At 41.4% G+C, this 26,369-nt stretch overlaps 1 protein-coding gene across 8 annotated transcripts in view; it reads left to right on the top strand.

Moving 5' to 3' along the window:
- AFF1 (ALF transcription elongation factor 1) overlaps window positions 1–26,369 on the top strand; it is a 247,651-nt gene that overhangs the window by 214,418 nt on the left and 6,864 nt on the right. For 6 of the 8 annotated variants that reach the window (XM_053217150.1, XM_053217151.1, XM_053217149.1 and 3 more), the window contains 9 exons: window positions 5,646–5,749; window positions 6,781–7,024; window positions 7,713–7,804; window positions 7,990–8,050; window positions 11,330–11,466; window positions 12,055–12,123; window positions 12,571–12,708; window positions 14,570–14,775; window positions 15,796–18,227. In XM_053217150.1, coding sequence (XP_053073125.1) covers window positions 5,646–5,749; window positions 6,781–7,024; window positions 7,713–7,804; window positions 7,990–8,050; window positions 11,330–11,466; window positions 12,055–12,123; window positions 12,571–12,708; window positions 14,570–14,775; window positions 15,796–15,917 — 1,173 coding nt within the window. In that variant the 3' untranslated portion in view covers window positions 15,918–18,227. Of the gene's footprint in view, window positions 1–5,645; window positions 5,750–6,780; window positions 7,025–7,712; window positions 7,805–7,989; window positions 8,051–11,329; window positions 11,467–12,054; window positions 12,124–12,570; window positions 12,709–14,569; window positions 14,776–15,795; window positions 18,228–21,972; window positions 26,185–26,369 lie in introns of those variants that run through there. The other 2 variants (XR_008296249.1, XM_053217153.1) reach the window with 2 other exon arrangements.

The raw sequence follows: 26,369 nt of genomic DNA, 5'->3' as shown, positions 1-26,369 counted from the left end.
TTATCCCAGTGAATGTAAGCTGTCTTCTCCGTAAGTCCCTGCCCTCGTTCTCGGTGCTGATTGGACCACTGTGTCGTCATCTTAGTGAACTTTGTGCAAAGGCACATCCCAGAAAGTCCCTGAATTGCCCAGAAGATTCTCCACTCTTCCCACCCCCAGGTGCTTGCGAAGCTCCTTTGCTTTCCTGAGGGAGAGGACAGTCTGGTAGTTTGAGTGCTGAGACACTGTGGGTTCCTTGTTCAGCTGCCCCCTTTCCTAGATGAGATCCAGGACGGCTCTAACATCGCTTGGCTGCTTAGCAACCAGTGGGTCTGGAGCTCACATGTGCTGACCCCTTCCAATCCAGCAATGCTCTTATCTTTCACACCTGGTGGGGGTTTCTTTTTGTACACAGGTGTCTGGTGGGGGGATTACTGGAGAGAGGCACAAGGTTACAGCTCAAGGGCAGTGTATGGACACTGACAGAGTGTCATCCCTGGCCCAGTCCCTGCATTGTCCCTGCTCCTGCCACTCCAGTGCTGCCCTCACACCCTTCTACATCAGTTTCCCTTTCAGATGCCCCTCATCTTTCCCTGCCGTAGCAAAGCTTGTGGTAGACCATCTTTCTACCTGTTAGAAACTTTATGGCCTAAAGCTGTCTTCATGTTCCTTCTGCCACCTTTGGGTACATAGATGGTGAGCCAGATGCTGGGGTGGGCATGAGGCTGCCCTGGGGGTGTTCTTTTTCAGGAACCAGCTTGGCCCAGCACAGTCCCCATCTCTTCCTTGTATGGTCTTCATGCTTGCCCTTCCACTGGACTCTGTAGGTGGAGCGCCATTTGGCAGATAATCCTTGGCCGCCTGACCCACCGGGTTAAGAAAAGCAAACAAGTCAGTTAGGAACCAGTCATCAGCAAGCAGCCTCCTTTTGTTGTAGATATAGGCCCTGTTTGAGATGCTTATCCTTCTAGAAAAAGAGAACTTCTGAAGCCCAGACCTTAGACAAGGGTTCCTTGTAAGGGGGGGTGATCTGTGAATAGGCCAAAGGGCAAAGGAGACGTCTTTTTCCTCTTGAAGATGGAGTGCATCGCTCTTGTCTCATTTTCTTTTTCTTTTTTTTTTCCTTTTCTCTCTTTTTTTTTTTTTACATTTATTTATTTTTGAGAAACAGAGTGAGACAAAGCGTGAGTGGGGGAGGGGCAGAGAGAGGAGACACAGAATCCGAAGCAGGCTCTAGGCTCTGAGCAAGCAGTCAGCACCGAGCCTATTGTGGGGCTCGAACCCACGAACTGTGAGATCATGACCTGAACTGAAGTCGACGCTCAACCGACTGAGCCACCCAGGTGCCCCTTGTCTCATTTTCAAATGGCTTCGTGTCCCAGGAAAATCTTAAGAACTCCTTGCCTCCTTTTCAGTCTTGGAATTCAAGTGTGCATTTCCTGCTGCTCAGTATTGCTTGGCTCCCTGTTTAATGGCCCTTTCCTAAATCCACCCCCTGAGACTTGTCTTACAGTCCTGTTTCCAGGGGCTTCAGCTGTGCCGTCAGCTGCTAAACTTGCTTTCTGTGCCACCGGATAAATACTTACTCTGGGGAAGCCTCTGTGACTGTTCCAGACAGAGGATGATAGGGTTCCAAGTGCATAGTGTACAGAAATACTAACCTCAAGCCCACAGGCTTGAACTCAGGCGAGGAAAATCACCAGAAGGGGAATGTTGCTTTATTTGGTTTAATGGCTTACTTTCTACCAGCTTAAAGAATATTATCAGCTTGTAAGTTCTACACATCAATATAATCAGTATATTATTCCAGTAAGTGCCAACACAGTTGTTAAATGCTTGTGTCGAAGTTATTGTGTGGTAACTTCTTGGGGTTTTTTGGCTGTTCTCTTGAGTCGCTGATTGGCGCAAGCCAGGGTTATGCCCGGTCTGTGAGGATTGACTCATTATGAATCTTATTTTCATGTGTGGTGTATAAGGTCTGCCACTTTGGTTTTATAGTCCTAAGCAGCATGAAGATCTATAAACAAAAATTAACTCACATTCCACCTCTGGGGTTTGGTGGGTTTTGTTTGTTTGTTTGTTTGTTTTGTTTTTAAGGAAGTAACCTTGTGGACAGTTTATGCCTAATTTTGCCTTGGGAATTTACCCTAAATGTCATTAATTGCCTGGAAACACCTTCCACTGGAAAAAGTATGTATTACTAACTACTCCACGTGCAAGTTAATAGCTGTATATTTTAGCAAATTCTGTGACTTTCCAAAGCTAAATCTCCCATCTTCTTGCATTGTTTGCTTGCCAACTTTCTAGCCTTTAATCTAAAACTCAGGAGAATTCATTGGGTCCACTGGTGGCAGAGACTCTTGGGCACAAGTAGGTTCATTTGTTTTTTTACTATTTATTTATTTTTGGAAGAGAGCTAAAGCACAAGCAGGGTAGGGGCAGAGAGAGAGAGAGAGAGAGAGAGAGAGAGAGAGAGATTGAGAGGGAGAGAGAGAACCCCAAGCAGGCTCTGCACTGTCAGCACAGAGCCCAGTGCGGGGCTTGAGCTCACAAACTGTGAGATCATGACCCGAGCTGAAATCAAGAGCCGGCCACTTAACTGACTGAGCCACCCCCATGCCCCAGGCATAAGTAGGTTCTTAACTGACAAGGAGGATAGCAGGGTTCTATTTTAACCCAGTCATTCCCAATTTACCCTCTTTTCTCTGCCAACATGGACTATCTCTCAAGTGTTACCATTATGAATTGTTGAATGGGGATCCATGTGCTGGGCAGAATCCCAGGAGGCTTCTCCTGCCATGTGCCAGTGCCTTTCATTTCTTCTGAATTGTGCTCCTGAATTCTGCTGCTGGCCTGTGTTTAATGTCACAGGAGAAACGGCTGTGCCTTTTAGATGTAGCTATTCATTTACATCACGTTATCTCCTTACTAGGTCCCCCGAGCTACTTTTTCTCCAATATTCTGTAATAAATAGTTATATTTTTGAGCAGCTGGTTTGTTTTTTTATCTTATTTAGCCTGTACATTTTATTATTCCTTCTTTGCATTAGCTAATTGGAAGTTCAGAGCCCAGTTTGCAGATTGGTTCTTGAAAACTGTAGCACAGCACTGTCCACTAGAAATACAATGTAAACCACATATGTAATTTAAAATGTTCTAGTAGCCACATTAAAAATATAAAAAGCCTCACCCAGGTGACTCAGTCCTTTGAGTGTCCAACTCTCGATTTTTAGCTCAGGTCATGATCCCAGGGTCATGGGATCAAGCCCCACATCAGGCTCCATGCTGAATATGGAGTGTGCTTAAGGTTCTCTCCATCTCTCTCTCTCTCTCTCTCTCTCTCTTTCTGCCCCTCTTCCCTGCTCTCTTTCTCTCTAATAAAAAAAATATATGCACACACACACACACACACACACATATATACGTACGTAATATATGTAGCACCAAAAAAAAAAAAAAACAGTGAAAATAATTAAAAAAAAAAAAAAACCTGTATATCTGTTTTTGAGAAAGGTATCACGCAGGGGTAGGGGATCAGAGAGAAAGAGAACTCCACGCAAGCTCCTTGTTTTTAGCACAGGGCCTGACATGGGGCTCAATCTCCCAAACTGTGAGATCAAGACCTGAGCCGAAACCAAGATTCAGATGCTTAACTGACAGAGCCACCCAGGTGCCCCCACAGTGAAAATAATTTAAAAATTTTTATTTAATCCAGTATATCCAAAACATCACTACTTCATTGTTTAGTCAATATAAAAATAATTACATTTCTCATTTTTGCACTGTCTTTGAACTTAATCACTTTGGACTACCCATATCCGGGTTCTTTCTAGATGCTGTCTGGGGCTGTCCAGAGTGTGCAGGTCCCACAGAATCAGCCTCCAGGAAGGTAAAGGCTTTCCCTTGGATTTAAGTTCTCTTCTATATCCATATTTACCCTTTTTAATAATCTCGCTTGTACATACACCAAGAGATTAAAAACCTGTTACCTTTTCTAAGCCCCTTTGGTCAATTTTGGAACAGGAAATAAAACTGTTTTTCCAAAGGAGATAGGAAGGGCTGAATGCATGTACACACTTAGGCACATTTGTTTGCAGAATGTCTGGAGGAGGAGGGGTATGTTTTTCCTCTTTCCCCATCTTTTGAGCAGGGTCAGGCTGTTAGGGTCGGGGCAGAGCTTGAGCCTACACCTCTTAATTTATTCATTTTTCTTGGAGAAATTCAGGGAATGAAGGAGAGACTGTGGTGAAAACCAGGGCCTCCCACAATCAGTTAATATGAAGAATGTTTTTTTCCTTTAAGGCTTTGAGAGAGGATCTTAGGTTTTTTCAGGATTGTCCTAGTTTCATTGGCCGTGTCCCAGATTTCTCTTGGTGAACTGACAGTGGGAGGAGTTTGGTTCTAAATGTGCATCAGAATTAAGAAGGACCTCCCACCTGTCACTTCACTGCTGCTTACCGTTCTTCCCACAGAGCGGTCATGTGAGTCCAGACCAGTGGGAAGGAAGCCATTGCGAAGGCACTCGGTCTGTGTTAGACTTGCTGTGAACTTGGTCTGCATGTTGACAAATGACAAATAAAGAATTCTTTGCTCTCTTAGCGATTGCATATGTTTATCTTGTACTTTAGTTGGTATAAACGTGTTTTTGCGATTACGTGCATCTCTGTAGAATTAAGTATCTGTTTTGCTCATCACTCTTCTCTCAAATTATACTTATCCTTCAGTTTTTTCAAATTTTTTGAAAAATAAAAACATGTGTCCCCATATCTATGTAGAGAAATACAGGGGCACTTGGGTGGCTTAGTTGGTTGAGCGTCTGACTTCGGCTCAGGTCATGATCTCACAGTCCATGAGTTCGAGCCCCGTGTCAGGCTCTGTGCTGACAGCTCAGAGCCTGGAGCCTGCTTCAGATTCTGTGTCTCCCTCTCTCTCTGCCCTGCTCATGCTCTCTCTCTGTCTCAAAAATAAATAAAAATATTAAAAAAGAGAAATATAAAAACAGTCTTTAAAAAAGGGAGGTGTCTGGGTGGCTCAGTCGGTTGAGCATCCGACTTTAGCTCAGGTCATGATCTCATGGTTCGTGAGTTCGAGCCCCTCATTGGGCTCACTGCTGTCAGCGCAGAGCCAGCTTTGGACCCTCTCTCTGCCCCTCCCCTGCTCGCGTGTGCGTTCTCTCTCTCTCTCTCTCTCTCAAAAATAAACATTAAAAAATTAAAAGTAATAAGAGAAAAAAATTAATAGGCGTCAAGTGGATGGTTCTTGTGAAAGAAAGGGAGATACCCTCATTCATAAAATCATCTTTTATTGCTGCGAATATGCGTGTTTTATTGATTGTTTTATGTTTAAAAAACTTCAGTAATTTGTTGAAGACCATCAATCTTATCAGCTATTACTTAGACATCCTCCCTTTCCTAGGTGGGAAGAATACTCCTTCCTCAGGCAGAAATCTGTCTCAGTACAAACCTCATCAAATCTAGATTGTCTGCTTCCCTCCATCCCCCCCCCCCCCCCCCCGACACACACATGGTGTAGGTACCTGTAAGTCTGCTGTGTGGTATAGATGTCGCCGAAAGTCTAATTACTGTCGTTACTTTGCCGTGTAGTCTTTTCTGTTTTGTCTGCATGACTGTGTTTATAACTGTGTACTTTGTTATGCTGCACTCATAGGGTGACACAGAGAAAGACCATGATAGCAAGAAAGCCAGACTGGAGAAAGAAACCAAGGCACAGCCATCATGTTCATCTTCCCATAAAGATTCTTCTAAAACAAAGTGAGTATAGAGATTAACAACAGCCTTGAAAGGTGATTGAGTCTTCCTGGGTCTTAACTGGGCAAAAACATTTCTCTCTTGCAGTAGGAGTGGATTAACACACATGTCCAGCTCAGATGTGCAGATAGGTTGGTTTGATGTTGCTTTCGTCCATGGAAAAGGACCTTTTAGGAATTAGCAATTCACTGAGCAGCAAACTTGGGTTTATCAAAGGCATTTTAACAATGGAAAATTTCCAGAACTTCTGGAAACAGCTTCTTTCTAAAAGCATTTTAAATAAAAACTAGAAAGGTGCTGCTATTACCCTACTCTTCAGAATTGGAAACCAAGGCACAGAGAGAGAAGATGACTTGTCTGTAGTCACAGAATTCTTGAGAGATGGAACCAGCACTTGAACTCTGAGAGCCTGGGTTCAGCGCTCTTTCTTGAAGCAATTACTAGGAATGCACATGCCTGCTCACTATGTCTCTTGCTTTGGAGAGAGAGGGCCAAAGGGAAGGGGAGTAGTTCCAAGAAAGTATGAATATAGAAAGTAATTGTTATTCACTCTCTGGTTAAGTCAAGAAATCGCTTCCCAACAGGACTTGGCAAAAGAAAGTGCATAGTGTCACTGGCTGGGAGCCAGCAGAGATTTGAGAGGGAGTCAGGGAGGGAGGGTGAAGGTGGCAGCTGGGCTTGCCCACTTGTCAGAGAAAAATACAGGTTGGGGAGTAGCTAATAAGACTAACTGGGTTAGGGGAGGTTAGGATCTCTGGCAGGCTCTGCAAGCTTAGTGACAAATTCCACCGCTTAATCCATTGTTCATAGATAGAACTAGATCTTTCAAAGGTACCAAAAGTCTCTGAAATTTGGCCTTTCTAGATCTTTCAAAGGCACCAAAGTCTCTGTAATTTGGCCTTTCTACAAGAATGGATTTCATGGTCTGATTTCTTAATTTTTGGTGTCAGCAGCCATTTATCTTACAACTGAACAACTAAGTTATGTGGTTTGTGTTCTTCCTTAACTCAATTTTGAGTGATGTTTCTTTCCAGAACACCCAGGCCCTCCTCTGAGCCCTCAAAGAAGGAAATGCTTTCCCCCCAACTTGTGTCCTCCTCGTCCTCGTCCTCATCCTCCCAGAAGCCAGCCAAGCCTGCACAAAAGAGGCCAAAGCGGGAAGCGGACCAGGACCCTCCCCAAAGTGCCAGTAGTAGCAAGGGCAGCCACAAAGACTCCTCTGCTCCAAAGCACAGAAGAGTGGAGGGGAAGGGATCTGGAAGCTGTACAGAGCACAAAGTAAGCAAGGGTTGCTGGGACATAGGGAACGGAGTCCATCGATACATCTTTAAATTCCCAGTAAGAGAAGTTCCCAGTGGTGGTATTGCAGTGAGTTATTTGTGTTTAAAGTTCTACTTTTTAGAGGGAGAGTAAAAAGATGGTTAATATTCCATGTAAGTTTAGATATCAGTTTATTCATCTTAAAGTGACTCAGAGGTTGAAAAATCAGAATCAGTTTTTGTGTTAATTTTCTCTCAGGTGATTTGCAATAAAAATTGGTTACTCTGGTTAGTTCTCGGTTTGGATGTTTGATGTCAAATACTTTCACTATTGGTTATAATGGGACAAAATTAGCCACTTTTCAAATACAAGTCAAATACAAGTTCTTCTCTTCCCACTAACCTGTGTGTGTGTGTGTGTGTGTGTGTGTGTGTGTGTGTGTGTGTGTGTATTCACTAAGAGAAAATGTTATGTTTAGCTTTGTTGAATATCTCTTCTGGACATTCTTGTCTTTTTAGTCCTCAATATAATCAGAACCTACAGTGTCAGTCGAATCTAGCCGGGAAAATGCTAAACCAAGCTAAACTGTGCAGTGCTTGATTTCATCTTTTTTGAACTACTATTTTGTTCTAATTTAGAGGGGTGGTACCTTTAGGTCAATGGTTTTAACTGTTGGAGTGTGATCTGTATGATGATTTTTTTAAAGGGATCTTCTGGAGATACTGCAAATCCTTTTCTAGTGCCTTCTTTGCCAAATGGTAATTCTAAACCAGGGAAGCCTCCAGTGAAGCTTGACAGGTAAGACCCTGGATGCTCACCGCTCCTGCTTTTTTCACTTTCCCTCTGCCCCTTCTCTGCTGACTCCCTCCTCTGCCCTCTGTCTCCTCCCATTGCTTTCTTCCCTCTTAGTCTTAAGTCCTCTTGCCCCCAGTAGTAATTTCTAGGTTCCTGTGACCCACCCCTGATCTTTGCTTCTCTTTCAGACAACAAGCAGATTTTCACATGAAGGAGGCCAAAAAGTTGAAGCAAAGAGCAGAGTTAATGGTCAGTTTGGCTCTTCTTCCCTTTGGTAGAATGTGTTCTGATAAGTTATCTGTAGTTTGCCATCTCACTGAACAGCGGGGGTGGGGTGGGGAAGGTGGGGGCAGGGCGAACATTGGCCACAATGTAAGTGGGATCAATGGGGTCTTAAGGAACAAGGGGTAAGGGATTCTTAGTGAGATTATTTTCTCTGACTCAGTCTGAGCGTGGGCGAATATACAGTGTACCTAGTGACAAGTTTTATATCTAAACGAATGGAAGTTAAATCCACCTGGTAGTGTTTGATTTAATGCATGAGTGCTTCCTTGTGCCACTGAATGAATTCTTTGGATGTGAAAGACAAGTTCTGCTATTGAAAGTCTATGAATTTATGTTCAGCTTGAAACATTTCAAAAGGTGAGATAGTCTGTTTGCCTCCAAAATTAAAACCTTTGAGATAGTAACCCGTGGGAATGCAGAAAAAAGGCTGTTAGGTAAAATTTTTAAGATGAAGGTAATGATTATACTGTTGGTAAATATGCTTTTTAAAAATGAGCTGTCTTGGGGCGCCTGGGTGGCTCAGTTGGTTAAGTGTCTGACTTCGGCTCGGGTCATGATCTCATGGTTCATGAGTTCGAGTCCTGCGTCGGGCTCTGTGCTGACAGCTCAGAGCCTGGAGCCTGCTTCAGATTCTGTGTCTCCCTCTCTGTCTGCCCCTGCCCTGCTCATGCTCTGTGTCTTTCTGTCTCCAAATAAAAAAACATTAAACAAATTAAAAGAAGAGCTCTCTTTACCCAGTGGCTGTTGGGACTTCTGGAAAGTGATGCTTTGTGCATGTGCAATTAAATGTGCTTTTACATTTCTGCTGTAGTATAATTAGATAATGTTTGCCCTTTGTTATGTTGAAACATCTGAGACTCTGGGCCTTTTGTTTAACGTATTCTCCAGACCTAAACCCCTGCCAATACCATATATTGAACCTTGTACCACATGGGAAGAACATGGGTTGCCTCTGTTCTCCCACATACAAACCGACCCACACATTCCAGAGGCCCATGGGGATCGCAGTCGGACCAGGCCGTGGTGGCCACTGAGATCCTGGCCTGGTGCTCTTCAACCCCAACCTAGACATCTCTGCTCAGACTGACTGCCTAGGGAGGGCTGGACTGAGACCCTTTTATCAGCCCCGTTCACCAGGGCAGTATGTTTATCAAGTCCTTACTATGCTGGGTGCTGTAAGGGGATCAGAGACAAGCCTCTGTAGACCGATCTCCAAAGCTGCCCTGTCAATAGGATGGCCTGAGTCAGATTAAGATGTCTGACTCTGTACCAAATGACAGTGTTCTTCCAGTCTCTGCCTTCTAGCTCTCCAAAGTTGGTGCCAGAACTGTCAGAACCTTTTGCGTTTTGTAAAAGAGCAAATATTCAGTACTTTGTCAGCCGGTTATCTAAAATTTGTCTTGGCAGTGGATGCTTTCAGCGTCCCTTCATTACTAGATCCCTTCATTATTCAAACAGTAGTACAGGGAATTTTGTTTTTCTTTTGCTTTTTATTTATACAGTTGCACATCTTCTTTCTCCCTACCTAAGCTGTCCTTATATCCCCGGTTGCCCCGGATAGTCCTGATTTATACCTGTTGAATCTCATTTTAATAAATAGCAGCTCATTTTGCTGTGAAAATATGCCGGTTTGGACAAAAACCTGAATGACCAGCCTCTTTGTAATTTTTTTTTGTAATATTCTTTTAATGGCACAAGGTCTCAACTAGGTCCATTTTGGATTCCAAGGAGTTAAGCTCACAACTGAATATAGAGGGGTGTATTTTATCTCCACATTGGAGTCACTGTTGAGTAGGAAAGTGTGAATACTACTGCTGGAACACTGTCTCCAGAGCTCCACAGGAGCCGGCACAGGAATATTTGCGTTAATGGCCTTAGAAAATAGTTACCTCAAAGAGGCATCTTGTTTTGCTATAGTTTCTTTTGTGTATAGGCTAAGGCCAGTATAAATCTTGGAAATTCCGTGAAGGAGTTGGCATTGAATAAATAAATTTCAGGAGTTAAATTCTTACCAATGAAGCAAACCATTAAGCCTCTACTGCTGATTCACTGGAGCTTGCCACTTTGATCTTTATTCTTTCTGTCGCTAATTTTCTGAGCCTACCTGCTCTAGAAAAAGTATTTTAGAACCAAGTTATATAAAAAAAAAAAAAAAAAAAAACTTCTTTAACGTTTATTTACTTTTGAGAGAGAGCACAAGCCGGGGAGGAACAGAGAGAGACAGAGAGACACAGAATGTGAAGCAGGCTCCAGGCTGTCAGCACAGAGCCCGACATGGGCCTCAAACCCATGAACTGTGATATCATGACCTGAGCTAAAGTCAGACACTCAACCGACTGAGCCACACAGGCACCCCAGAACCAAGTTATTTTAAAAACTTAGTAGCCCCACACTATCTTTCTTTGCTGATATGTCACCATCTCCTTCCACTCCACTTGCATCTTCGCTGTTATTACTTCTTTTTGAACGTATCAGATCGAAAGCCTTGGCAGCAGCTACACACTTGGAAATGTCATGTTAATCAGTTGCTCTTATGACATGTGGTGCAGATGCCAAGTGTAGAGAAAAGGCTGTGCTTATCACAGCCTCAGAGGAGCTGGCTGCGCTCCAGTGAGGGGGCATTAAGTGACACAGTATGCCTTCAGGTTTGGGTGACCACCGGTATCTGATTTCATTCATAGATTTCTGCTTGCCCTTTAAGGGACTCTGCAAGTTTATCCCTGCTAGCCTAGGGGATAGCCTTGTGCACTGAACCCTGACTTCCAGAGAAGTTGGGATAATCTGTTTGGCTGTAAAATACATAAAACGATTATTGTTAGACATAATATCTAAGATGCTCATAAACCGTAATGTTTTCTACTGCTTATAAGATAAACTTCAACACATAACAAAGATATTTGTGTCTGCATCAGTCTAGATGTATAGAAAAATCTATCTCCCAAGAAAATTATGTAATGAGTAATTGCACACTAACAGCAAGGGGACTTATTGCCTTGGTTTGAATATGTAGTTTAAGATTTTGAGAGAACAGTCTTAACAACATTATTTTCATCTTCCTACCAAATTTTTGCTAAAAGAAAGTTTTCAGCGGGTCAGAGCCAGCAGGCTTTTTGGTTATCATTTTGAGTTCACCCTTTTCCCTGGCCATAAGTAAACTAAGACAGTTGGAGGGAAATGAAGGTTAAAGAATGTGTTTGAGAAACTAAACAAAGGTCTAACAACGACCATGTTCTCCTCCTGCAGACAGACAAGGTTGGGAAGGCTTTTAAGTACTTGGAGGCCGCCTTGTCCTTTATCGAGTGTGGGATCGCCATGGAGTCCGAGAGCCCGGCGTCCCAGTCGGCTTACTCGGTGTACTCAGAAACCGTAGACCTCATTAAGTAAGTGCCCAGTCATTCTGCCATCTCCCTAAGTACTTCTCTTTCCTCTCCTTTATTGCTTTAATCCATTTGAACTTAGTATGAAGACAACTTAATAAAGGGGAGCCTTAAAAAAGTAACTGATCCAGGACCTCTTCTTGGAGCCCAAACTAAGGGGGTAGCACTTCTAGATGATGCGCTAGAGCAGAGTGACTGAGTCTGGCTCTCTCATTGTGCCAGGTTCACTGTGAAATGCCAGTCCTTTCAGGGAGAGGCTGGTTTTTCCAGTTTGGCTTTCTTATCAGCTCACTGTAAGCTCCCTTCCTTATCGTCTGCATTTCAGCAGGGGACTCAGTGAGGATGCAAGTCACAAGTCTACGTGGTTTCCAGCAGGTAGACAGGCCAGGGAAGAGACATGCCCTCGCCTGCTTTTCTGAATGGCTTGAATTACTGCTCTAAAGCCTTGGGGTTTTTTCTGCGTGGTTTTCATGTCGTCACATCTTCAGGAAAATCAGCAGAAAGCGAAGACAGACATAGTAAAATGTCTTTGTGCCTGGGATTTTCTAACTGCTTTTGTTTAACCTGATGTATTTTTATGTTTTCCTATAGATTTATAATGTCATTAAAATCCTTCTCAGATGCCTCAGCTCCACAAGAGAAAATACTTGCTGTTTTATGGTGTGTACTTTTTTTTGTCTAAATAGCATTTGCTTTTGCCTCTTTTGCTGTTACAAAAAAGATTTTAAAATTTGCTTTCTTAACATGGAAATTATAATGAAAGGTGGAACAAAACCAGAAAGTAGTAGGAGGTGAGGTCAAGGGGTTAAACCTAGTGATAGTTACTTTTTATGAAAGGCATCTAGTGCCATGTTACCGATGACTCAGTAGATGGTTTGGTCTTGTAACTTCAATTATGTTCTTGTATATTTGTGTTTTTCCACCAATATTTACTTTTGCTGATAGTGTGAATAGTGTAGTAAGATTGTTAAGATACTCTTCCTAGTGTAGAGGAGGAAAACCCAGTGTGTTCTTTAGGCTATAAGAGATTAGATGGCTTTCTGTAGTGGTGATACTCGTGTCTGTAAAGTAGTAATGCTTCACTTAAACTTCTGTGTATGTCCACAGCATGCGTTGCCAATCCATTTTGAACATGGCGATGTTTCGTTGTAAAAAAGATATAGCAATAAAGTATTCTCGTGCTCTTAATGAACACTTCAGCAGTTTTTTCAAAGTTGCCCAGGCACCATCTCCATGCGTTGCAAGGTAATGAAGAGTCTAATTTAAATAATTTTCAAAATTGAGTTATTTCTTTAATTACTTCTTGCTTTTGCAACCATCTGTATGACTTTGGCTTTGCAAAGATTGTGTACATCTGTGTGCTGATCTCCTTAAACTTAAATTATTATCATATTTCTACCTTTTTAAGGAATAGTTATAAGTCAACGTGTTGGCTTATTGAGTAATATAAAAAGATAATTACAGAGAACATAGGGTCTTTAGATTTGCCTGACAACAAAACAGAGGCAGAGCCAGTCAGAGCCAGTCTTTTCTCCCTCTAGATAGCATGTTGTCTTGGTGTTTCAGTAAACAAGAACAATCCAGAACTGTATGCCCTCCACCTCCTCTAGGATCTATGACAGTGACAGTGATATTAAGAATGAAGAAAGTTCTAACTAAATTCACACACACACACACACACACACACACACACACACACCCTACCCCACCTTGTGAACTGAAATTGTTCATCTGTACCATAATATATTGCAAAGCAATTTTTGTGCAGGTGTTTTTAAAATAAAGATAGAATTTTCTTCCCTGTAGCACTTGCCTAGTATTTTTAAAAATTTGGTCATACTCCTTGAAAAATTCCCAGTTCTGGTAAGTTTTGCTATTTTAAGAGTATCACCTAGAAGGTTGCCCCATTTCCAGCGCACTCAAGAGATTCCCATATGGCCTCTCAAAAAAAAAAAGTCCTGATTGAGAAGTGACTTTGTATCTCTGAAAATTTTCATGACCCTCACCCCTGAGATGTCAGACACATTATTTGAGAGAACTTCAGTTTGTCCAGTCACTATATAGCAAGCCATCTCTGTACCAAACCTTGTTGTTAGGTACAGGGAGTATAGCAGTAAACAAAGCAGGCAGGAATCTCTGCCCTCATGGAGATTCCACTCTAGTCTTTCAAAATGCACGCTCTCCTGGAGACACTTCGGGTCCCTACAGGCCCCCCGAGGGCAGACATACCCAGTCGTGAGGCTCCTGCCACTGGCCCATCTTCCCATTACTTTTTATGTGTAAGTGTTCTCCTTGTGTTTCGCATTTGATGCACATCAAGGCGCTCATTAACTTGTATGTGCAGGTATGCAGGCAAGATGAGAGCAAAGAGAAGACTGTGACTCCCCTGACGCATAATACTTCTTGCTCAGTCTCCTCAGAGCCTGTCCTATCCTCATCCAGTCATTGGTTCAGCAGATATTTGTCAAGAGCCCACTCTTTGTGCTAAGTGCTAGAAATGCAAAGGTTGATAAGAAATGGTCCCAGCCTTCAAGGAAGGAAAAGGAATAGACAGAAGGGTATAATGGGATGTGATAAATGCAATGGATAAATTGATAGGTAAATGCAAAGAGACGCATTCAGGTGGTGGCCGAAAGGAAGCCATGATGTTTCCCTAGTGTCTAGAAGACTGCCGGGTACAGAGTTTTACTCAGTAAATGGGGAGGATGAAAGAATGAATATATAGAAGGTTAGGACCATCTTCACAGGGAAGCATTGTCTTAGTAGAAGTTGGAATTGAGGGTGGGGAAAAGGAGGGCTTCTGGGCTGAGGGGGTAGACTGTGTAAATGGAGTAGGCATACTCAGAATCCAGATTTGCCTGCCTGATTCTGTGGAGGACACCTTGCCTCTGTCCTGTTAATTTCTCTATGGGGGGGGGGGCATTTTGTTGTATTTTATGAAATGCCCAAATATTGAAGGTAAAAGGGTGTCTCTGATCTGGTGGGAGCGATTGTCATTTTGGCTAATACACACGGAAACTTTGTAACTAGCACTGTGGTCCCAGAGACAAGAAATCCAAAATCTGTGGGTTTAGATGATTAACCAGTTCTCTTCTTCACCTTTCAGAAGTACAGGCACACCGTCCCCTCTTTCCCCAATGCCTTCTTCTGCCAGCTCCATGGGTTCCCAGTCAAGTGCTGGCAGCGTAGGGAGCAGTGGGATGCCTGTCACCATCCAAAACATGACATCTTCTTATGTCACCATCACTTCCCATGTCCTTGCCGCCTTTGATCTTTGGGAACAGGCTGAGGTCCTTATGAGGAAGAATAAAGGTAAACGGCTCTGCTGGTAATTCCTGGGGCAGGGGGCTTGGGAGGGAAGGATGTTGTTGGTTTGTATTTTATGTGCATTTTATCGAAGAAAAGGAAATGTGTAGGTATTTACTCTTTTCACATTTTGGCCATTCTGCTCCATCACCTAGTCACAGTTCTTTCTTGAGCTCTGGTGGCATGGAGCCAGATTTCTGTGGCTCGATCTTAGCAAAATTAAGTTAGGAATGGTTTCAGCACCTTGCGCCTTCAGGAGTTCTGGCATTGTTATTTCAGCCTGAACTGAAACTCCAGCACAGGGACAAGGCAGGTGAAGAAGGAAAGCTCCTGGCCGTCTCCGGGCACAACAGATGGCGTGGTGTAACCTAAATACGGAGTTGCCTGCTTGTTTTCAGTGTGCGTTGAGAAAAATGGTTAGCAACAGCGGAAGAAATACGGCAAAGTGAACATTCTTGAGACTCCTTTGAGAAGACAGCCCCTGGAGATATGCAAGATTTAGGAGACGGTATAGGGTGTGCTGTTAGACGGACCGCTCCGTGGCAGTGCCAGTGACCACTAAGGAGATGCGTATATGTAAATGCCACATTAATGCCATTACATATTTTTTCCTGGCTGCAGGGAAAGCGGTGGCCAGCTGGCTGTAGCCACTTAATTTTCTCATAGCCTCTTAGAACTTTCTTTCCTAGCAAACAAATGATGCTTTTAACATGTTGGGATTGTTTTGTTTTGTTCTGATTCATGCATCTGCTGATCCAGTAGTGTAAATAGGGTATTCTCCAACACCAGCCACTGTGCCAGGCATTATGGATTCAACTCCAAAACCAACTCAGTTCTTAACCTTTCTGGTCTAGCAGAGGGGTGTGAACTAGCAGGCCGTTAGAGTAGATCGTGATTTTTTTTGCCATGATGAAGTACAGAATATTGCAGGGATACAGTTGCTGGAACTTTGACTCTTTATGTTTCCTGTATTATTTTTGTGTATGAAAATGTGTTTGCTTAGTTTTGGTTTTGCTTTGTTTGCAGAATTTTTTGCTCAGCTCAGCACAAGTGTGTGTGCCTTGGCCCTCAACAGCAGTTTGATGGATCTGGTGCACTATACAAGACAGGGTTTTCACCGGCTAAAACAAGCAACCAAAACACCTTAACGGAGGCCCAAGTTGATTTGATGGCTTGGGAACTTTTTTGCACATTGAAAGCCTCAAAAACAGTTCAGACGTTTGTCTCATCAGGACACCAAACCGAGAAGAGAAGCACCGTGAGATGGCCAGGACATTTGTCCACTTAAACTTTCAAGAACTTAAGTGATCATTGGTTGGACACGGTGGTTATGCAGGAGCAGAATGAGGAGGCTGGCCTCAGAGATGATCTTGCCTTTCCTAACTAAAGGACAGAAGTGCAATGTAGACTTAAGTGGGCGTATGAGTGGTCTAGAAACATTTCCATACTTTTTTTAACCAGCAGGATGCAAATTGCAAATGAAATGAGGAGAAGCAGTTTCAGCTCTGAGAGCAAGTTCATGTCATCTCAGTAGCCACCTTAGTCCATTCCCAGAAGGAAATTTTTTAAACAATGAATTTTGGTGTAGGGTTTTGTGGATGATTTTTTTTTTTCTTTTAAGTTTAGGGGGGAAATACTTGTTTTGTTTAGTAAATTCTAATGGTCATCTATAAAGCATAAGTTGTGAAGGACTCCACTGTACCCCACTTTCTGCCCATGAACAATCACTTTGATAATACCAAGTATTGTCATAATTTATAAAATTGAAGGCAACTACCCCCCCCCCCCCCCCCCGTTCCCAACCCACCTGTTGCCTGGAGTACACCGCACGTTCACCCCAGCTCCAATTTCTCAGTCACTGCTGCAAGTCCGCCTACACCAGAGCTGCGGAGGGAGGGGCTACCGCACATCGGGAAGCCATCTTGAGATCGCATGCGCAATGGAGGACGCGGCGCTGCCATCCCCACCACCCCGCTTCCGTGAAAGGCAGTCACCATTGACTATATTATGAATTTTCTACCTTGGGGAAGAAGGGAACCAACGTTTATACCTGACCAGATGATGGCTAAAGTGCTCTTTAATGTTTATTTGAGTAGAGCTGGAATTTGAGGTGCTGATCTGTGGTCTACAGTTATGTGGTAACTCATGTTGTCTAACCAACTCAGAATTTTGTCAGCAAAGAAAAATGAAATCTACTTCTTAGAGAGGCTATATTTTTCTGCTACAAATTATTTTATATTTATAGCAAAAAGTAGACTTTCTGAGCCCTTGATTATCTAGGGTAAGTCAACTCCCTGAGAGGATGTGGGGATTTGGGTGGTTAATTAGACTTAAAAAAAAAAAAAAAAAAAAGTCACCACATGCCTTCGCTCCAAAGTGTTCTCAGTCAACTAGATTTGATGGAGCTGTGGCCTTCCCATGTGTTGTTAGTGCCATGTTATAGACATTTAACCAAATTCATTTGGAATGACCTAGAATGAAAGAACACGATCAAAATTCCCACATAACCATAAGCACAGATTTTTTTAATTAAAACTTTGAAGGTTATTGGAAGCATTATTTTGAGTGCAGTGTTTTTAAAAAGCCAATTCTTTATATCTCTTTTAGAAGTAGAATTTGCACATGTACTAAAATTGAGGAGTGAGTGTTACCTCTGTAGTTGGTTCATTTTTCACTACCTTTATCCCATTCTGCCCCTCTACATTTTGTTTCCTACCAAGAATGTTTTGTCATTTTCGTATCATTAATGAAGAAGGGAGTAATGAACAGATTGAAGGTCCATATGAGGAATGTAAGTTTTGGTCTATCTTTAAGGGGATGTGTAGAGGATGGGAGTCATGATTATTTTTCACATATGAACTGTTTGTGTGAAGCTGTTCCTTCAGTGTCTTATCCAACCTATTTTGTTACCAGTAGCTAGTTCAGAGGTTTATTACCTCATGTTTAGGTTAAAGCCGGAGAATTACGGCAGTAGTAATACCTGAGCATAAGAATTTGATGTGTGATTTCGATGGACAGATTTCCTTTATCGATGTTCTAAAGCACGGCCATTTAACAAAACTTTTTGTTAAATGAACAGTAATTCCCTGGTGGGTTGTGGCATTGTGTCCATCTCATAAAATGTGGGAGACCAGACACCAGAATCAGCTTTATGTGATTATTTAATGCCTTTTTTCCCTTTATTCACTTGGCCTTCCCCCTCCCTTTTACCCCACCATTCCCCAGTGCAAGTCACCTGTCAGTTTGGAAGTGTGTGTTTTTTAGGACAGGTTCTGATCTATGCAGATTGTGTTGGAGAGAGAGAGAGAGAGAGAGAGAGAAATAGTGTGTGGGTGTGTGTGTGAGGGCGTGTGTGGTCTTCCGGTGAAAGACAGTGCTCCTGTGACTGAAGACGTTTCTAAGTCGATTTCTCAGCCACTTGTAAAAAAAATAAATAAATAAACCTGATTGCTTTTTCAGTGGCCTTATTCCTTGTGTGTAGCGTTGCCCCCACCCTGACCTTTATATTAAAAATTTATTTGTCCCTTGAAAAAACATTAATTTGCAGAGATCAATTTGTAGTATTTTGATCATGGAATATTTCTGATTCTTACTGCATTGTATCTAAAAGAGGATTCCCAATGGCTACTTTTAAAATAGAATATATGAAAAACAGTGGCTGATGAATCCTTAATATTCATAAGGTCTTTTTCCTGTTACAGTTGTATATAGAAGTCTAAAGAATTTTTAAAATCGCTGCACTTTTTCACTGCATGCTTAAATTCCCAAAGGCAGATTTTTTGTACTGAGGTAGATGGTTGAAAGGACTAGATTATAAAATGAGACAAATACAAAACATCTTAAGAAGTGAAAATCTTGCCTTTGGCACTACAGTTTGTGTGTGTGTGTGTGTGTGTGTGTGTGTGTGTATTAAGAAATGGAAGAACACTGTTTTACTTTTTAAAATGTTGAATGTTTCTGTGCTTTCTGGAGATAATTAAAATGTGAATCACTGAACTTGAGATTTTAGCCAGACTAGGGGCCCTGCTAAACAATGAAAAACACTTCACTGAAATTTACCAAATCACACTGGGTTAAGAATGTGAAAACACTCACCACATGCTGGCTGTGGTGAGGAAGTGGGGGTCCAGCAGGTATAGTATCAGGAAGAGAACTGCAATAGAATGGTTTATCTGATATACTCAGTACTGAATGAGACTGAATGAGTCTGATTTTTTAAGCCAAAAGGACCTTGATTTTATAGATCTGTTTTGACCAAAATATTTAGCCTTTTCCTGTAGACAAATTAGAACACATTTATATCCTTTAATTCCAGATCTCAGGCTGCTGAGAAGCTAACAATTGACCCCTTTCTGGCTGAAAACTTGCCTTAATTGGTACCTTAAATATTCATGTTAGAATTGGGAGCTTATTACTCTTGTTAGGTTTCCTGTCCAATAATTTTTAGAACTAAAAAGATTAACCATTATGTCCTCCAAAACGAACAGCTCTTATATCTGATAGATGAAAGGAGATGTGTGTGTGTGTGTGTGTGTGTGTGTGTTATATGTATTACATAAACATTCACACACACAAGAATATGAGGCTGGTTGAATTGGATATATTTATTGTGCCTTTGTTGACCAAACATAATTTTGAAGTAATGGTAATTTGGGGATAATGCTGTATTTATTTTGATATGGCTTTAAGACCTGTTAATGTGGGTCTTAAATGTTAATGTGTACCTTTGCTCTTCTGCTTCATGAAGTGTGATGCATATTTGTACACCTTAAGGTAAATGAATCCAATAAGGCTTGATTCCGTACCTCTTACCACAGATTCTACTTTTTTCTTAAGGATTTGTTTTCCCAGACACTACACAAATCTTTGAAAAACTTTGCCACTTCATCTACTACACTCTTTACTATCAATTACCAACATTTAAATTTTGCAAGAATATTTGGGCTTCTTTTAGAAACAAATGCAGAGATTCATTCCCTGGAAAGTGAGTTCTGCATAGTGGCCATGGAGGAGGAGTGTCAGGATTATGGCGGTACTTACTCCTTTGTTCCCTTTCTGTGGTGGGTTGCCTCTTTTGATTGTTTTTGGTTCTATTGAGAATTAATGGATGTAAGGTTTTTTCCTGTGCCTTTTTTATCTTCTGTCATTTTGTTTGCTGGAGGTGGACTGGCAGAATAACACGTCGGGGGATTTTCCTTCAAACATTGCAAGTGGTATTTCTACCGTATAAACCTCCAGTATGCAATCCAGTTGTGTTGGTTTCTTGGTGACTAAGAACGATGACCACTGGCCATGTTCTTTAGTTTTTGTGATGAGTTGAAAAGCACCATCTACTTAAGGGAGCTGTGAATTTCCTGTCGTCCTAGGGAAATCACAATATGTTCCACTGTGCGCCAGATATCAACAGGTACTGTGATGGGCAGAAAAGTGCCTATATTTCTCTACCCACAAGGGCAGGAAGAAGACCTACAGCTCCCCGTGAGCCTAGATGGTACTATATTGGCCTGGAAGGACAAGGGAATAAGACCACTGGCAGCAAGGTGGCCATGCCGCCCTGGTGAGACCGGGCAGTGGCTGACCTAAGGAAGATAACTTGCTTTGCTTAAAAGTAGATGTTGAAGTGATGCTTAACACAGGCAGTATTAACTTCGCCTTTTGTTCAGGCCATCAACATGTATTGTTAAAATTACTGCACATCCCCCCTCAGATATCAAGTATACACTGTTCATGTTGGTGTGTGTGTGTGTTTATAGGCATGTGTCCCAAATCTTTTTTTTTTTTTTTTTTTTTGGTTTTTTTTGTTGTTGTTGTTGTTTTGTTTTTTTCCTGAATGTGATCATGTTTTGGATGATACCTGAGCAGGGTTGCCTTTTTTTTTTTATTTATTACCATTATATATTATATTATATTATATATTTGTTGCTTTCTTATAACTTTAGAGGAAGTCAAATCTTGGTATTAAAATTGTTTAAAAAAGAATAAAATTGTCCAGTTGATAAATGATCACTGGTCTAAAATATGAATTTTTCTTTAGTTATTGTGGAATAATGTGCCAGCTGTCTAGTCCATACAGTGATTTTGTATGTAGGATAGGGAAGCAGTGATGCTCTCAATGGGAAGATGTGCAACACAAGGGGACTCCATGTATTTTATCTACTTCAGCAATGGAACTGCAACTTGGGGCTTTTGTGAATAAAATTTAGCTGCCTTGTATAGTCCTTTGAAAGAGACATGTGATCTGTGAAAATTATAGTTTTCTTTTTTTAGAAGAAAAATTTGCAAAAGATCTTTCCAAAGATACTGTGCCACAGATCTTTTGTTTGTTCTCTGTAATGAGGATTAATTGCTGTTTAAAAAAAAAAAAACAAAAACATGTAATTGACTTGTTAATCTTCAAATTGTTTCCTTTTCACAAGAGGATCGAGCTGTAAAAAAAAAAAATTAATAAAAATTTAGAGAAATTGTTGGGGTTGAATTCATGCTTTCCTTTTGCTTGAGTAAACGAATTCCTAAAATTGCCATATATAATTACCATTATATAGCCAAGGTGAGCCTCACATGGTGGAATAACATGCCGTTGTTCACAATATGTATTTATTGTTAAAATGGGAACAGAAGTGGGGGCAGAGGGTGCTCATCCTTCCCTTTGGTTTATTTTCAAGAACTTCAGTCACACACAAATTAGCCTGATACCACCACTGTGGCATCTTTTCTTTCTGACCTCAACTGCCCGGTGCAATGGTGACCATAATTTGCCTATTTTTAACTTGTTGCGTGGACAGATTTGTATAATGTTAGTATTGAAAGGAATCTAAAGGCATATGGTCTGTCCTCCCTTTGTTACTCTGAAGGAGCTAATGTTTTACACCAGTGGTTTTAGAAAATCAGCAAGAACCGATACTGAAATCTGACTTGGCGAATTTGAATTCTGGCCCCTGAGTTTGCTATGTGTCCTTGGGCAAGTTGTTTAACCTCTGTGGGGTTTTTTCATTTATAAACTTTGTTGCTTTGGTATGTACCTAGTAAGATGGTGAGGATTGTACAAGAGGATATGGAGAGTGTTTAGCATAGTGCCTGGCATGAACACTCTTAAATTGGTGGCTCCTTTAATTTATTCCTTCCCCTTGCTGCACCACACTGCCCACAGCTACCCTCCAGCCTCAGACCTCACTACCCACCTCTTTTTCATTTTTTGTTCCTTAGGTTAGGTTGACCTCTACTTATATTGGTCCTAATGAATAGATACCCACCCTCGGCAAGCTTGTGGTAAAGTTGACAAGCAGCAAGAACTGGTAAGCATGCAATGGCAAGTGTGGGAAAAGGGAGTGTTTCATTAAGAGAAGGGAAGGGATCTCTAGGGAAGAGCTCTCATTTGAACTAAGCCTGGAAAAATGGGTCATAAAATCTCTGGTTTTCATCTTTTTCACAAATGCTATCCGTGTCCTATCTTGTCCATTATAGATTATCAGTAGTGGTTGTCCGTTGCATGGTTGTACCAGTTTATTTAACCAACCTTGTTAGACATGGAGATTTCTAAGTAGGGGGGATATTATAAAGAATGCTTCCACAACCATCCCTGAAGCAAACTGTTTGGACAGATTCAGCACTTAATATTGTACTATATTATCCTTAGTATATGTGTGCATGTATATATTTATGCTGAATTAGATTTCAGCCCTAAAAAGTTGAGCATGCATTTCCCAGGACATTTTCCAATGCCAGTAACATGTTACCAACTAAGAAAACTTTTTCACAAACATCTGAAGTTCAGTTCATGTTAAAATTTCAGCATTTGTCCCTGAAAGGCCTTAGGGCTTATTTTTCAAACCAGGATTCAGTCAAGTTTCATGAGTAACATTTATTATATTAAAAACATCTGTGTGTTTCCACCAAGTGTCCTTTAATTCACTCCTCTAACTTCTATATTTCCTGGAAACTGGATTCAGTCTTAGAGTCTTGATTATATTTGAAAAGACCCTACAGAGTATGTGGTATACTTCACACGGTGTTACATCAGGAGACACCTAAAATCTCCAGTGATGCTAACTTTGAGTGGTTAAGATATGACCACCAGAACGCTGTTGTAAATACAGGCTTTTCCCTGTTTCAACATCTTCCAACATCCAGTTATTTTAGCATGCATTGATAATCCATTGCCTTTCCGATTCTAGATATCATGTTTAGAAAATGCAAAGGGAAGGGCGCCTGGGTGGCTCAGTCGGTTAAGCGTTCAACTTTGGCTCAGGTCATGATCTCGCGGTTCACGGGTTTGAGCCCCACATCGGGCTCTGTGCTGATAGCTCGGAGCCTGGAGCCTGCTTCAGATTCTGTGTATCCCTCTCTCTCTGGCCCTTCCCAACTTGTGCTCTCTTTTTTTCTCTCAAAAAATAAACATAAAAAAAAAATGCAAAGGGAAAAGTTACCTAATTTGATAGATGGGAAATGGTATCTTCTGATGTTTTCATTCAGATATTATTCCTGTGGTACATGGTTTTTTTCCCCATCACGTACCAAGTGGCCATTTGCAGTGCATGGGTTATGTGACCAGTACCCCAAATCCAGTTCAAGTGTCCAATTCAGTAGATGTGGGGAAGGTTTTCACCGAAATCATGTAATGAGTTCACCATTAGGAAGGGTTTTGTTAACAGAGAGGATGCTGAGCAGAAAAAGGAATAGATGACTTCCCTTCAAGCTATTAATCTTTTTCCTTTTGACTTATGTATTTACGATATTAACCTCTCCTTATGTTATAAAGGTTTCCTCTCCAAATTATCTTTTGCTTTTCATTTTTTATTAGGGCCCTTTTAAGCAGAGCTTGTTTAGTTTTAAGTAGGCCAACTTCTGCCAATGTCTTTGCAGTTTCTGCTTCTGGTGTCTTGAGGTATGTGTGGGCTGCTTCCCAGACCCTGAGAGGCTTTGTATTATTTAAAACCAGCAACAACTCTGAGGTAAGTAGTAATTTCCCTCGGTGGCCTTGTTAGTATTTGTATTAGCAAGTATTTAGGCACTTGTGGAGCCTGAATTATTTATATAGATATTTGTTCACAATTTACCAGAGTTGTTGGAAATGTAAATTGTCACAATCCAGGCTACTTTTACTTAGGACATCTAGGTGTTTAGAACCCTCCAGTCCATTCCAAACAACTTTGAAGCCCAGCGTTTACTGTAATATAATCAGAATTTTATCTGCTGTCATTTTGGCTGTGCTTAGATAAATGTACCCGTCTAGTCTGTTTTGTCTTAGAACAGGACTCTTTCGGTGTTTGCGGTTTCCCTGTAGACCACACTCCGCTGAAAGCGAGACTGTAGTGAGACATCAAGGCTCTGATAATAAAGACCTGTGCCCTTCTAACTGACTGCAGGGTGGACCTTGAATGCTTTCTAAACAGACAATTCTATTTTAGCTTCAAAAGACCATGTGCTTGCTCTGGATAAGTGCTGTAAATCACCCTTCTCTGTTGCTGCAGCCCAGTCCTAACATCTTATTCACCTTATTTCATGTGTAGGCGGCAGAAACAATTATGGGTTTGTATCTCTCTACTGCTAAGTATTCCTATAAATTATCATCTAAGCAACAATACACACAAACAGGCGCATGCACACACATTTTTCTATAGGTACATACATGATTAGATGTGAAAAATGAGTTGTACTCAACTGCATGGGCCTTAGAAAAATGTCTTCAGTTAACTATTCAACTCCTTGCTTTTCTATCTTTGTCTTACAGTCTCTGAAGAAACTCTTCCTGCTGGTAGGACTTAGCACGCAGGATTGTAGTTGAGGACTTTACAAGCATCTTAAGGGAGTGATATGCTAGAGTGGCTTTGCAGAGCTTCCCAATCATGTAAATTATTTTGGATTTTTTTTTAAATCCTGTTTTCAACTGATCTACAGATAGGCCATTAAAAGAAATCAAATGAGGGGTTCCTGGGTGGCACAGTGGGTTAAGTGCCTGACTTAGTGCCAGCTCACGTCATGATCTTGCAATTTGCGAGTTTGAGCCCTGTGTTGGGCTCTGCACTGACAACTCAGAACCTGGAGCCTTGCTTCAGCTTCTGTGTCTCCCTTTCTCTCTGCCCCTACCTCCCTCTCCCTCCCTCTCTTTCTCTCTCTCACTCAAAAATAAATAAACCTAAAAAAAAAAAAAAAAATCAAATGATGGGGCACCTGGGTGGCTCAGTTAGGAGTCCAACTTTGGCTCAGGTCATGATCTCATGGTTCACAGGTTCGAGCCCCACGTCAGGTTTTGTGCGGACAGCTCAGAGCCTGGAGCGTGCTTCAGATTCTCTCTCTCTCTCTGCCCCTCCCCTGTTCATGTTCTGTCTTTCTCCCTCAAAATAACATTAAAAAAATATTTTTTTTAATCAAATGACATAAAAGCATGTAGAGCAAAAATTACAAGAGCAAGGGCAGCTAGGTGACTCAGTCGGTTAAGCATCCGACTCTTGATTTTGGCTCAGGTCATGATCTCACAGTTCGTGAGATGGACCCCTTCATTGGTCTCCGTGGGCTGTCTGCTGACAGCGTGGAACCTGTTTGTGATTCTCTTTGCCCCTCCCCTACTCGCACTTGCTCTTTTTCTCTCAAAATAAACATTTAACAATCAACAAAGTCACAAGGGCAAACGTACTTCATCCATTTCCCTCCAGAGCTAATAGCCATTACTTTTAGTGCAGCTCATTCCAGAACTCATTGTGCACTTATATGTTGTTTTTAAACATAAACTTGGAGTATATTTTGATTCTTTTGATTTTATGTCAGTGTTTTTATGGTAATCCTATTTTGGATGCAATATATTGTGTAATAAGGATATATCTCCCTTTATGTAAACATTCTCACATTATGCATACAAGCCTCCCCTGGGCCTCTGCCCGTTATTCTGTTACAAACAGCTATACTGAGGAATCTTTCTTTTCTTTCTTTTTTTTTTTTTTTTTTTTTTTTAGGAATCTTGATAAACACATCATTGTGCATTCTTTTAAGTATTTTTACAGGATAAATTTTTGTAAGAGGGATGTCTCGGTCAAAAGAGAAGTCAAATTTAAAATTTTTGATGTTACCAAACCTACTTCTCCCAAAAAGCTCTTCTAGCAACTGTGGATGGGTATACATTCTTTCCTTTTTTTTTTTTTCTTTCATTATGATATGTGTATTCTTTAATCCTCGCCTCCCCACTTACTCTCTGGTAACCATTAGTTTGTTCTGTATAGTTAAGAGCCTGTTTCTTGGTTTATCTCTCTACCACCACCCACCACCGCCTGTTTTGGGCTTCTTTCTTAAATTCCACATATGAGTGACATACGGTATTTGTCTTTTCTGACTGACATTTCATTTAGCATTATATTCTAGCTCTATCCGTGTTGCAAATGGCTAGATTTCATGCTTTTCTATGGCTGAATAATATTCTGTTGTGTATACAACACATCTTTATACATTCATCAGTAGGCACTTGGGCTGCTTCCATAGTTTGGCTATTTTTGTGTGTGTGTGTGTGCGTGTGTGCGCGCGTGGGTGTTTTGTTTTCTGGTTTTGGGGGGTTTTTTTTGGAGAGAGCACATGTATGCACACATGAATGAGTGGGGATGGAGAGGGAGAGAGAA

Source organism: Acinonyx jubatus, chromosome B1 (genome assembly GCF_027475565.1).
Source record: "Acinonyx jubatus isolate Ajub_Pintada_27869175 chromosome B1, VMU_Ajub_asm_v1.0, whole genome shotgun sequence".
NCBI lineage: Eukaryota > Metazoa > Chordata > Mammalia > Carnivora > Felidae > Acinonyx > Acinonyx jubatus.
This window is presented reverse-complemented; position numbering and strand designations above follow the sequence as displayed.